The sequence below is a fragment of the Larus michahellis genome, chromosome 10 (genome assembly GCF_964199755.1).
Source record: "Larus michahellis chromosome 10, bLarMic1.1, whole genome shotgun sequence".
NCBI lineage: Eukaryota > Metazoa > Chordata > Aves > Charadriiformes > Laridae > Larus > Larus michahellis.
In genome coordinates this window covers 7,691,887-7,704,733 of record NC_133905.1, presented here as the reverse complement: position 1 = coordinate 7,704,733, position 12,847 = coordinate 7,691,887, and the positions used below count along the sequence as shown (strand labels likewise).

Sequence of the window (12,847 nt, the reverse complement as noted above, 5' to 3'; positions counted from 1 at the left end):
ACGAAGCAAATAAAAATTTTATGAGGTGGATGGTTAGGAATTTTGAAGATAAAAAGTATTTAACTTTAATTAACATATCTTAATTTTAGACTTGAGTAATATTATGATCTATAATAAAAGTATTTATCAAAAATGAGTCCCTAACTATTGGTCACTAAGCCAGCACTTTTCAACTTTAATATCTTCACAGGGACGGTATTGTTACTCTTTGAGTGAATTAAACACTAATTTTGCAATTATTTCTCTCAATCCATTAGTGAAATTGCAGGAAATGGAAATGTTTTCCAAACAATGAGAGGCACCAACATTCTTATTGATAATAGCTGCTAGCATTTCATTTCAAAACCTTTCCTCATTAGAAGAGCATTTTGTATCAATGCAAGAGAACTATTACTAACCCCTCATTACAGTGCTTCAGGATATACCGTATCCTTCAAGGGCTTGCCTGGTGTGAATGGCACCGAGTTTAGTCCAAGAATGAAGAAAATATACACTGAAGGAAAGGACACTACAATGGGATCTTCGGAAACTTTCCAATTTCAGTTTTTGTGCACATATCATGGCAATTTTATTGACGTTAATTAATTGCAAATGTTAATAGAAATGATTTTCACAAGACTATTGTCATCTATTTATTAATACTGTTTCAAATGTTCCCAGCCTCAACAATTTGGCCAATTAATTGTCAGCAAAATGAGTGTACTGAAAAACAGCTTGGTAATTTTTTAATTGATTCTGCAAATATAACAATCCATGGACTGCTATTTCTCATCAAAGCTACTTTTCCGTGTCCCACCTAATCAGATTTTGAAATAATTCCTAAATACCTTCTACAAGGCTAATCCCTGGGTAATTTTCACTACCAGACAAATGCGGTGTCTCTGGGTTCTTATTCTGGCACAAGAACCTGCTGCAGGTTTTAATCTACTCTAAATCAAATAGAGATGGATTTGTTGATGCTAATCCTAGTCTCCACTACTGAACCAATGGTGTAAAGGACGGTATCTCTTTGTCAGAGGCAATCTTTACTTTCAAGACCTTGCACGTTGCACTTCTGACCACTTCACCCACGCTAAAGAACTCCTACTCAGAGCTTTGCTATGTAATGTGGAAAAAGCGCATTCCCCTTTCTTGAAGTACAGTAGAGGAAGAAAAGAACTGCTTAAGATCATGCAGGAGGTCTGTGGCAAAGCCACCCATGGAACCAAGTCCAGTCTCACTGGACTTTTCTCCCAAGACCACCCCTCCTGAAGGCCAAGAAAAAGATACTTTTTTATAGCTATATTAGAGGGACTAATTGTGAAAATATTTATTGGCATTACAGCTGACTCTGCCATTGCTAGAGATCTACCAAGCTCATTTTCATGACACAAAAATCAATATTTAAGACAGCTTAATAGTTAACCAACAGAGCTGTTCTAGCATCCAGAGAGTTATCTGATGCCATCTATCACCGTAACATCTAATAAAATGAAAAACACAGAACCATATTAAAAACCACCACCTGAAATGCATTTTAAATGATAATCGGGTTCCAAGGCTCACCTCCAGTAGACAAGCACAGCAATGAGAAGAATGAGGCACACGAAGGTCAGCGCTGAGACCACAATAAGCGGGATGATCCATTCCATTTTGCCAGGAGAAGGTCTCGTGGCCATGCTGGAGCTGTTCTTGTCAGCTGTGTGTCAAACACATAACAAAAACAATCATTAAATGGAAAGAGAATTACTGTATGGAAAAATATGTAAGCAAAACAAATAGCTTGTCCATTTTACATGGTATGAGTAAACAGAGCAAAGATCTTCTAACTGCAGGGTGGGACTCCATTTGTCTTTAGTCTGAGACATGAGAGCACAGAAGTATGGTGTTTATTGCCACATATGGCTTGGATTTTACTACTGCCTGTAATTACACTCTCATAGACAATTTTAGGACTCTATCATGCAAGCACCTATTATCAGATGTGGAGTACCCCACTGAGTCATTTCACCACGGTAACAAAGTAAATGCTTTGCTCGGTCATCAGTGTTTGCAGATAAGTGCACTCTATTTCTCAACACTACAGGACAGCCCTGTTTGCAAAGCTCAGTGTAATACTCTGCTTCAGAAATAAATTTCTTGGTAACTATCTTAAAATAAAAAATCCTCAACATGTTGGGTGTCATGTCACATCATTTGCGGAATTGTCACAATCTGGTGAGTTACTGCATACGAAAGCACTTTTTAGCATATGGATTGTCAAGATGGATGGATGAATGAATGGATAGGATGTGTTGTAACTGACAGAAGAAATCATTATGCCACAGCTTTTGAACAAAATTAAAGTTGGTCAATATCCCGAGATCTGGCCGAGTAACTTCATTTCACTTTTTGCATGACATCTTGTTAAAATTACTGTATCATATATAAGATGACTATCTAGAGATTCTGCAAGTACTGGAGCCAATGAGCATAGACATTGTATCAACATATTTCAAAAGACATCTAATTTGTGTAAATTCATGTAGACTTGATGAATAAATTTTTTTAGACAGAATGATAAAAGAAAAATACAGAAGCGGATCTGTATCTTATTCATGTTTCCTAACAAACAGGCAGTAGTCGATCAATACCTGTCAACAGGATGAAATGGGAAAGGATTAGTGTAAACAGCTTCAGATTTGAACCAGGATTGAGACGTATGCACTTGACTTCTACTTTTTAGCCTACGTGAATCTTTCCTTACCAATGTGCTTCCTTGCCCTTATTCAGTATTGTATTATCATATCTTCTGAAACTGCTGCAAATCCTACCAGAAGAACATAATTGCCTTTTCACTGTAGGCAGGCAAAACACAGATAATTGGAAGTCACCAGATGTCACATAATATGAAGTCATACTCTATTTTAATAGCATTTAGATTATACTCCTCCGTAGGCAGGAGTAAAATTCAACTAACATGGAAGTAAAGGTTAATTGTAAATGCTTTTGCCTGACTGCTGAAAACAGAGCAAGGCTGCAGGCTGCTGCAAGCCCAGCAAGAAATCTTTCTAGTTTTAAGAACTAGGCTGATGGAGGTAATGCCCTTTAGCAAGCAGCCTAAACGAGGTGCTAATCAGAGGGATGTTTGGGGGGAGTGAGCGTGCACTGAGTATAGAACGGATCAAGAGCGAGATGAGTAGCCAGTTGTCTCCAACTTCAGTAAGAAAGGCTACCGAAGGCACCAAAAGCGCCACTTTGCAGAATAGGCACACCACCTTGTACCTCGAGCACGTGGTGACCTTTCGTCTTCACAGCACACCAGTAACGTACAACATACCGTTTTTAAGACAGGTCTTTGATTTTCTTGACTAGCAAAGAATAAGGAAAAGGCTAATTCCAGAATTAGAACAAAGGCTTATTCTCTATATTTGCCAAACTTGCAAAAGTCATAAGTCCTGAGGCATCGGTTTTTATCAGCGCATTTCAAATCATTTAGCAGCATGAAAAAATTAAGCCTGTTGAGGTAAGCGTTACTAATCAGAATGGTAAAAGGAACAAAGCAAAAACCCATGCAATGTAAGAAAATTAGTAGGGGAGCCAAACAGTCCCACCACCTTACATCCATTAGGGTGTTGCTTCATTTCTCTCCAAGGACAGTATTCTGTTTAGTTTTACCTCCACATATTTCTACACAAAAACATATGTTTCTGTTTGCATGGGAAGAAAATTAAATTCCATTTTAATCACAGCATGGGCTGGAGTCCCAATGCACACTATTAAATTCTGCAGCGCTCACGATGCGCCTCTTACTCAGTCTACTGTGGAGAACACACTTATCTGACCCTGCCAACTCCCAAAGCCACAGATGTGAGGATAAGAAAGCGTTCAGTATGCTGAGTGCTAGAACAGCAAATGCCATTCCCACATGGCTGGCCCCGAAATTCCAGTTGGGAATGCCCAAGCAGTGTCGTGCTTCAGAAAAAAAGGGCCTGTTCCTGTGCCGTCTTCGAAGAAAAAGTTCTTAGGTGTTTTCCGCTGCTTAAGCAAAGTGTTGAGAGAGCTTAAACAAACCAACGCCAATAAAAATTGTACTAGAATGACAGCTGGGGCCAGAAGTAGAGCAGTACAGCTGGAGTGCTGGCGCCTGTCTCGCGAGTGTCATGGCAGAAGAGAGCCAAGAAAAGGCAGCACACGGGTTAGCTTGGAAAAAGAGTTGAAGAAAATAGACACAAAAAAAGACAGATCTGGTCCTTTAGAGCTTCCTGTTCTCCTACGTAACAAAATATTATAAAATAAAAAAATAGTCAGCATTTCACTCTTTTCCAAGATTGTTGAGGCTTGCTAATGTCAACAGTATATCCTTGTAACGGTGCCCACCATACGCTGTACTCTCGGGGGGAAAGAAAAAGAAAGCTTAAAAAATGGACCAGGAAACTCCATTTTTGCTAAGAAATGTAAACAGTTTCCAGTGGCATATGCCTTCGTTGAATTAATTCAGTTTGCCTTTTTACTGGCTTGGAATTCATCCCAGTAGGAAGGAATAAAAATTATTACAGCATATCTGTTTCAGGAGGTCCCACATGATACAAGCGCCGGCACTGCTAAATCCACTCCTGCGTCTGGAAAAATCCGTAACTCCTGTGAACAACCCATTCAGCAGCTCCGTGCGGGCCCTGCACGGATGAGGCCCTGGCACAGACAGCATCAGAGGGCACTAGGCAGCGAGGGAGGCTTTGGTAGCGCAACTCTTGCACAAAGGTCAAGGCACAAAAGAGGCATTCTACAGTTTGTGAAATGTACTGGTTTTCCGCGTATTCTTGGTAATTGGTTCCTGAGACTAGAAACATGCTTATTTTCCTTAAGTAACACTGCTTGCTATAATAAGCAACTATAGCTGTAATATATAACCTATCTACCTTTATCTTCCATTGCACAAACTGCCAGGACAAAGTTCTGTTTGTTGTACCGTTACAGATACCGTTAGCTACGACAACACGCGCGTTCTGCAGGCCAAAAGAAAACCCCCGCTGCCAAACTGCCTCAGATTATCTGGTCACTTAAAAGATCTGATTGCATTTCCTTTCAGTACATGAAATTATGGATTTATACAAAGGAATCAATTAATTGTGGAACATAACGTTGTCCTTATTATTCAACTATGAAAAGGCAAAACCCATGTGTTTTCTAAAAAAAGTATTACGTTTGATACAAGCCTTATGTCATTGTGCAGCTATTTTTTCCCTATTTCTTTAAAGCCATTCCTGCAGCAGTCATATTGACAGGCTGTGCACAACTAAGCATGGCTTTTCACTGCTTTGTAAACAGATGCCAATCATATTTAATCCTGATGTCAGATATCTGGAATTCATCGTGTTTGCAAACATCAAATAATTCAGTCCTTTTATTTTCAAGCCATTCTGCTGTTTGCTCCTCTAAGCTGCCATGCAAAATGGCTCAAGTGCCACACGAAAATACAGCTTAATAATCCTTGCCATGTATGGAGAAAGAAAGAATTACACAGATGTTTAATTATCTTAATGAGGTTATCCCCAAAAGGCTTTTGTAACCTCAGACCTGGCAAAGAGTGTTCTAAAAACCAAAATTCAGTCTCTGCTAAAAGCGTACACCAGGCTTGAAATTTAACCTTGCACATCATGACCACTCTACAAAGCCCCCTCGTGGGAGGAACTCGGCAGAAGTGGGTGAGCACTGAGGGATGGGAGGACCTGGGTGAAGTTCAGATTAAGGGCCAAACCCACGTCTCTCTTCTCAGTTCCAACTCATGACTCAGGCAAAAGCCCCAACCGGACATCCATTACTTTGTTCGCAACAGCCCATTCATTATCTCCTGTCCAATACAAAGGATCTCTTTAATTGTCCGGCACAAGAAACCAAAATTCTGTGGGATAATATCTGCCCTAGCCTGATTTAACTGAATCATGCTGGTTTGCCTTTTTTTTTTTTTTTTTTTTTTTGGTAGAGCATCATTCTAATTGCTGTTTTTCTAATTTTCAGGTTTCAGAGTCACGGACAATGCTGAGCAGCTGCGCGTGTAACAGTTGCAGATCAAAGGTACAATTAGTCTAATGTGGGCACCAAAACAGAGAAAAGGATGATCAGGAAAATGAAAGAGGAGAATGCAAGCAAGCGTTCAGTGACAGAAGAAAATCATTAGTGTTGGCCGATACCACCAGACAAGAAGAGGCCAATGCCATTTGGAAAATAATGACATGGCCTCAGGAGAGGTGTGTGTGTATGTGCGTGTGAAATAAGCACTAAAAGAAAATGAGCCTTGCTGTACTAATTGGCCTCGCACTTTCCCCGTAATTTCTCCTGTGTTCCCTGTTCTCCTCTAATCATCCACACTCATGAGTACTTCCCCATTCAGTTATCTCCTTACAACTGCTAATTTGATGCTATATAATTAATTTTACAAGTGTACATTGTTATGAAACAATTTTCTACTCTTTAAAATGACTAAACTTTCTACTCACAAAAACATTTTTGAAATCTTGACAGCTTTTTAAAAACTGCCTTCCTGGAGAAAAGATGCATCCAAACGTTTGTGCCCTCTACGGAACACAGAAAGCTGCCGGGATTCCTTCTGGTCACTTTGGAGGGTGGCCTTCACCCTCTTCTTAACTGTCCTGATGGTCAGGAATAATTTCAGACATTTCTGGCAACGTCCTCTTGGCTTTGCTAGTCGCCGTCTTGATTTCAGGTTTACCTTATTATGGAAAACCTTTAAGGCCCTTTCTCATAGGAAGAGGTCTTGCTTATGTCTCTGGTTTCACTGAACTCAACTCCTTTCATGAGCTAGGTCAGGTCTGTCTGTCTGAATTGCAAATTTCCATATTAGTATGGAAAACAATTAAGCTGAAGCAACTAGTCTTATGCTTTGTGCTGGTGCCTGATGGGCCAATTCACCATCTGTGGGTTTTGCTGGCATATGTCTTTGGTAACCTAGATCCAGCTTGGAGGAAAGCTCCTTCTGCATTCTCAAGAGTCTTCTCACAGGGGTAGCACTCCCAGCAGGCCAGCCAGGCCTTACTCAGACACATCTAGTGAGATATCTGGGCAAATTTCAGGTTATGTAGACCTCAGCTATCCACTGCAGAAGCTTGGGGACAGAAGATGCAAAGAAAAGAAGGACTTGACTGGAGAGACTTTGAAGGACAAGGTCCTCATATCTGGTATAAAGAGATTCGGACTGAAAGCCTCTGTCCAAAAGCCAGTAAGAAACATCACAAAATGTTCTCAGAGTTGAAAAAAAGTAGCCCTTTGTCTGGCCAAGGAGTCACCACGTTTGTGCCCAAGCTAACTTCTTCTACCTGGAGGTCAAGAACAGGGAACGAACCTCTACCCCGAGGAAAATGGCACAAGTGGGCCCTTCTTCATCTCTGAATAGTCATTCCCAGCCCTTTTGCTGCTGAGCATCCTCTTCAGTACACTGAGGGGGCTGGGAGAGGCTTTTCTGGGAAGCTGAAAATACGATACAGTTCCTTCTCCTCATCCTGGGTATGTCACCAGGGGTTTAACTAAGATTTCACTAAGGCTAATTTGGGTGAAACAGGCAACTCTCTCACTTATCTTTTCCCCCAGCTAACGTGCTGGTTATTTCAGATGCCATTTTTGTGAGACACAGTGATCCAAGTAAGTTATCCTCCCTCCATCTATAAGCATGGAATGCCTAATTTGCAGAGGGCTTTCAAGACTGATCATCTTTGTGTGCAGTCTTCAGGCAGGGTCACTTCAAGCCTGCAAGTGAGCAGAGCTCTTAAAAGAGGCTGTCTAGTAGGAGGCAAAGCTGTATTGAACCACCTTCAGTGATAGTTCTCTGCATGCTAAAAGGAGACAGAAATCACTACCGACTACGGGGATACAATTCACAATAACCAGTAAGTAATTCTTAGCAATATTAACAATATTTCCCTATTCATTGATTTTCATTGTTTTCATCTTAATTTCACCGTGCAATAAAAAACAATCTAATAACAATCCCTTCGTCATGAGCTAAGAAACAAGACCAACTACCCACCTTTCCTCCCATTTATTAGGCTGGGAATAAGCTCTGAGGCCCTTCTAGGTCTTGTATAAGGGACATTGTGCTTGGGCCATCCAAGAAACTGGCACACGAGAAACAGTGAAGCAGAAGGCAGGAAAAACGTTAAGACAACTACCCAGAGGCAGGTTTACCCAGGCAGATTGAATTGCCAGGGCTTGAACCTAAATGGTGCTGAATGCTTATTCCCAACATTGCAAACGTGGCTGGGACAAGCTCCCTCTTTCCTGATAAAAAGGTGATTAGGGCAAGTGGAATGTTGAAAGCTGCCTGACAGGCATCTCAGACCATACTCAGTGGAAGTACTGGACTTTGAAGAAGATTTCCAGTTGAGGAAAAACTGCAGTGTATTTTTTAAAAAATCAGCACAACCTGGTGCAGGTTTCTTGGCTTCCTCATTGTTCATCTGTTCTCTTACAGAACAGTCATGATTCACAGCATTAGAGTCAGGTCAGCATTTCTGTAACAAATGTTATTAAAGATTGGATATAGCTTTGTGTTTTAAATTGGTTCTGAGCTATAACTGAGTGCACAATGCCGGCATTTTTGTGTTTATAAATGTAGGGAAAAATAAATATGTAAGGTTTTTTCACAGTACTCTAACTCTAGAGCAGCTTTGATGGAAAAACAAAATTACAAAACAGTCTACACATTAGCAAAATAAACAATAACAGTAAAAAAACCAACCAAACAAAAATGTGCACTATCTTATAAATGCTGTGGTAATATGACATAATCACTCAGATAAACTCATCGCCTTATCTAAATCTCAGTCCTTACTCTACAAATAAATCCATACGCATGTACTCCATTTGCTCCTTGCAGTTATAAGATCTGTTTTCCTCACCAGTACCTGGAGCTTCCCAAGCAGAAACGTGTGAGTACGCATTGGACTTCCTGCACAGTGAGCTGGAAGCACCATAAGATACGTGTTTGCACAGGCCTGTAAAGCAAATCCTGACCACGCAGAGCTCGGTGCACGTGCAGATTACCTGGGCATGCTTCCAAAAGGTCGTATTTGCTGTGTACAGGCTGTGGAGCGGGTACATACATCCAGAGTTGGTGTGTACAGGAGCATCGGTAATTCTCATCAGGACAAACACAAATACGTGAACTCTGCCTGGCTAAGTTTTTGTTGTTGTTTTTTTTTCTCCACAGGAAAAAAGAAGGTAACCCCAGTGCAAAAGGTGCCTTGTCTTGGAAGATCAGAGCATGTAGGTTTTGTGGTGAGAAATAAACCAGCGATGATCCTGTATTTGGGAGAGTATCTCAAAACCCAATCAGGGAGAATCCTGCAGATAAACTAAATTAACTTACAGCATATATAGCAACCTTCCCATGAAACACCAGCTCAGCACAGCAACCACTCTTCCAAATTAATTTCACAGCTATAGTTCACTGCATTCCCCTCTCTCCTTTTTTTTATTTAAAAAGCCTCAAAATTATTACTGCAGTATGTTGGGGGGTTAACATTTTTCCTTATTTTCTCTTCCACTAAGCAGTACAATCTGCCCCTATAAAATAAAAGGATGATCCTTCCCTCAAGTAACAATTTGCGGGTTGCGTCCTGTGATGACCTGCCCATCGGAGGAAGCCAGGCATCACAAAACTATTGTATCTACTGGAAATCAATAAGGAATTTGGTTTGTGTAACTTTCCAACAGTCTTATGCTGATAAAAACAGTTTCCCTGGAGGTCACTCACCTGGGTTAATGGTGATGAATTTGTTATCTGAAGGGTATTCCTCTGGAAATCTGTCCTCCTTTGGAGGAGGTTTTCTTGTTGTCTCTGGTCTTCTTGGGATCTTCCCCAGGTAAAGTTCGTTGGTGAACGCTGGCGGCACTTGGGTGGAAGGGAGCAGCTGGGGCTGAGTGCCTGCTTCGGCAAAGCTCTCCTCCTTGGGACCTCCAGCTGTGGGGGCAACATTTTGGTTTGTCTCTTCACCTGATATGGTTTTATTTCCTTCCTCCTCAGCAGTCCGGTTGGGGGAAGCCGTGGCCACGTTGGCCTCTGTGCTATTGCGTGCCTCCGTGGCTGCTGTCACCCTGTTTTTCTCCTTCTTTTCGGCATCCTTTTCTTCCTCTTCCTCGTGCTCCCGCTCCCCATCCTCACTTTCACTCTTTTCATCCTTCTCCCCCTCCTCGGCTCCCTCGCCGTCCTTTGTCAGCGCCGAGTCCCGCTCTGGCCCCGGGGAGGCGGCAGCAGCAGCCTCGGTGGCGGCCACCACTGGCCGTCCCGCCTGCTTGCTGGGGGCGGCCGCCGCAGGGAGCCGGGTGGGCCAAACGCTGCTGGGGAAGGAGGAGATGCCACCACCGCTGAAGCCCAGCCCTGCCAGCAAGGTGCTGGTCACCACTGAGGCCACGGTGGCCTGGCTGCCGCTGGAGGAGGGCCCCATCCCTGTGGCCATGGACACGAAGGAGAAGGGGAGCCCCGAGGAGGTCCAGGTGGAGGAGCCAGAGCTGATGGGAGCCATGTCAGCTGAGGAGGCAGGAGATGCTGTGGGCTTGAGGAGGTCACCGGCAGCAGAGAGGAAGAAAACACAGCAGAGAGCATCAGCAGGTGTCCTGACATGCTGCCTGGGGTCATTTTTCTTATGCTTTTCCCTCCCTTTTCACACACGTGCCATTCTGGTTGCTGTTCTCTTAAAATGAGAGATTTACACCAGCTGGATGCAGGGCCCAGCCAGGAACGGGACATGCCACAGAGCTACATGGCAAACCACGAAGGGAGGAAACCTCCCTGCATTCACCACTTCCAAAAATCATTATCATCAAAAACATCTTTATCCTTATCTTTATTTTACAGCGGGACATTCTCCACCCACGTCACCGGTGACTTGTGAGTAATGTTTCCTCTCAGGGGTGAGGAGGATGTAAAGGAGTTTAATGAGTTTAGCTGCATTACTCATGGTGCTTTAATCCTCAGAATACAGAAGTTTAAAAATACAGCATTACATAAGGGCTGTCCCAAAATAAGGGCCTGTGCTGCCAACGTGAGCATCCACGGCTGGTGGGTCTGCTCTGACAGGGAACTCTGGGTCTTCCCACACACGTTGTGAGGGCCTTGAACGGTACTATTTTTATTTCCTTAATTTACCCATCATCATTATTCTCCTAAGCACTGGTGCTGCAGTGAGGCATTGCTGTTGTTAGGAACGACCTGCAGCACGGCCAGCTGGGTACTCGTGAAGGACTTGGAGAGCATCAGCAGCCCTTCAGCAAGTCACCACGATCTCTACCAGGACCACCAGGCTGCGGCACACACATATAGACTCAGCTTTCCCCATCCACAGGGCTCTCCCTGGCCACCACCAGCGACCCAGAGCCAGGGCTGGCACTGCCCACTTCCCTCAGGGAGCTGAGAGGAAGCAGGGAATGAACCATGGACTTTGCATCTTCTGCACCTGGCCACTATTATTCTGTCAACCCAGTGCATGCAGGCTCACACGTGGGCCTCTGTGGACACACATGTATGTTCTACTGGGATTAAAAAAACTTAGTATACACTTAAACAACTAGGCAAGTCAATCCCCTTCATGAATTACATGCAGAGGAAGACACTGAAGTGAGCTGACTAAGGACAAGGAGTAATCCTGTGGAAGAGCCGGGGTCAGTAGTTCTGCCCGGACAACCTGACCAGGCTCCCTCTGAAATGCCTCACGTTACTGAATTCATCAGGAAGAGGAGCTTTAGCTGGAAAGGTACACATCAGACAAGGACAAACAAGGGTGCTACTGAACGTTGAACAAAACTGTCAAGTGTTTTTTTTTTGGAACTGAAATTTATAACTTAACAGTATTTCTGCATCTCTCTGCAATTCCTGGTTTCAGGCAGGCCGTGTAGCTGAAATGCTGCAGCAAATCAAGAAAGGCTGCTTTCTCGCGTTATTTTTGACCAGCTGCAATCACAGAGAACCTGAGATCTCAGAAGAAAACCTGTACTTCAGAGATTTCAAGCCAAAACTTTAAATAAGCATCTAAACATTCGGGATACTTATCAGTGCGAATCCCTAAGGCACTGTGAGATTTGCTTTTCGCTGGCATTTACAGTCTCAAAGCTGGACTGAATATTAAAATTTGACAGCAGATTTTCTACGTCCAGCATACCTCTATACATCATTAAACAAACATTAATCATTCAAATTCAAGCTTTGTATATGTTATTTGCTTACTAGGGAGTACATCAAAATGGAACAGGAAAAAATCAGAAGCACGTACTTAGAGTAAATTCAATAGTATGAATTCGGTCCATAAATTTGACTGAACAATTCAGCATACCAAATACCAAGAAATGTAGGTTATGTATGGTTTATGTTAAATAACCCAATAAGGCGCTTTCAAAACTGAAACACTGTATTGCAGTTTTACTGTAAATGTATCAATATTTCTTATTCTGGAAGACAAAAGTCAGCTTCAGTGACTCGTTAGAGCCTCACCTGAGCTACAAAGAGCTTGTTAAGGCTTTATTCACACAAAAGCAGGTATCCTTAGAGCACTGGAAGATCAAAGATGCGTGAAGTCTTACTCCTGTTGCATATATTTCTGGTCATATAGTTAATAAAAGAAATTAAATTTATTTCCACAGCCATCATTAAGATTACAAATGAGCTCAACAGGTATTTGGGAAGATTTTTTAACCCTTGATTCTCCAGTGGTCAAAGCCTCTCGGAGCATGAAGCTGGAAACCCAAACCCCAGTATCTTAGGGACGTTATAAAACCTTTTGTGGAGGGTCTGAACAACCACCTTCCCCAGGAAAGCCCTCTCCTGCCGCAGATTTACAACATTGTGCTGCCACCTGGTGGGAATGCCGCCCTGAATTCCCGC

At 42.6% G+C, this 12,847-nt stretch overlaps 1 protein-coding gene across 3 annotated transcripts in view; it reads right to left on the bottom strand.

Annotated features, from left to right (window-relative positions):
* The window catches only part of PTPRG (protein tyrosine phosphatase receptor type G), a 415,376-nt gene that overhangs the window by 70,000 nt on the left and 332,529 nt on the right, over positions 1-12,847 (bottom strand). For all 3 annotated transcript variants that reach the window (XM_074602189.1, XM_074602190.1, XM_074602191.1), the window contains 2 exons: positions 9,728-10,526; positions 1,546-1,678 (listed from right to left, as the gene is read on the bottom strand). In XM_074602189.1, the coding sequence (XP_074458290.1) occupies positions 1,546-1,678; positions 9,728-10,526 (932 nt within the window). The remainder of the gene's footprint in view (positions 1-1,545; positions 1,679-9,727; positions 10,527-12,847) is intronic.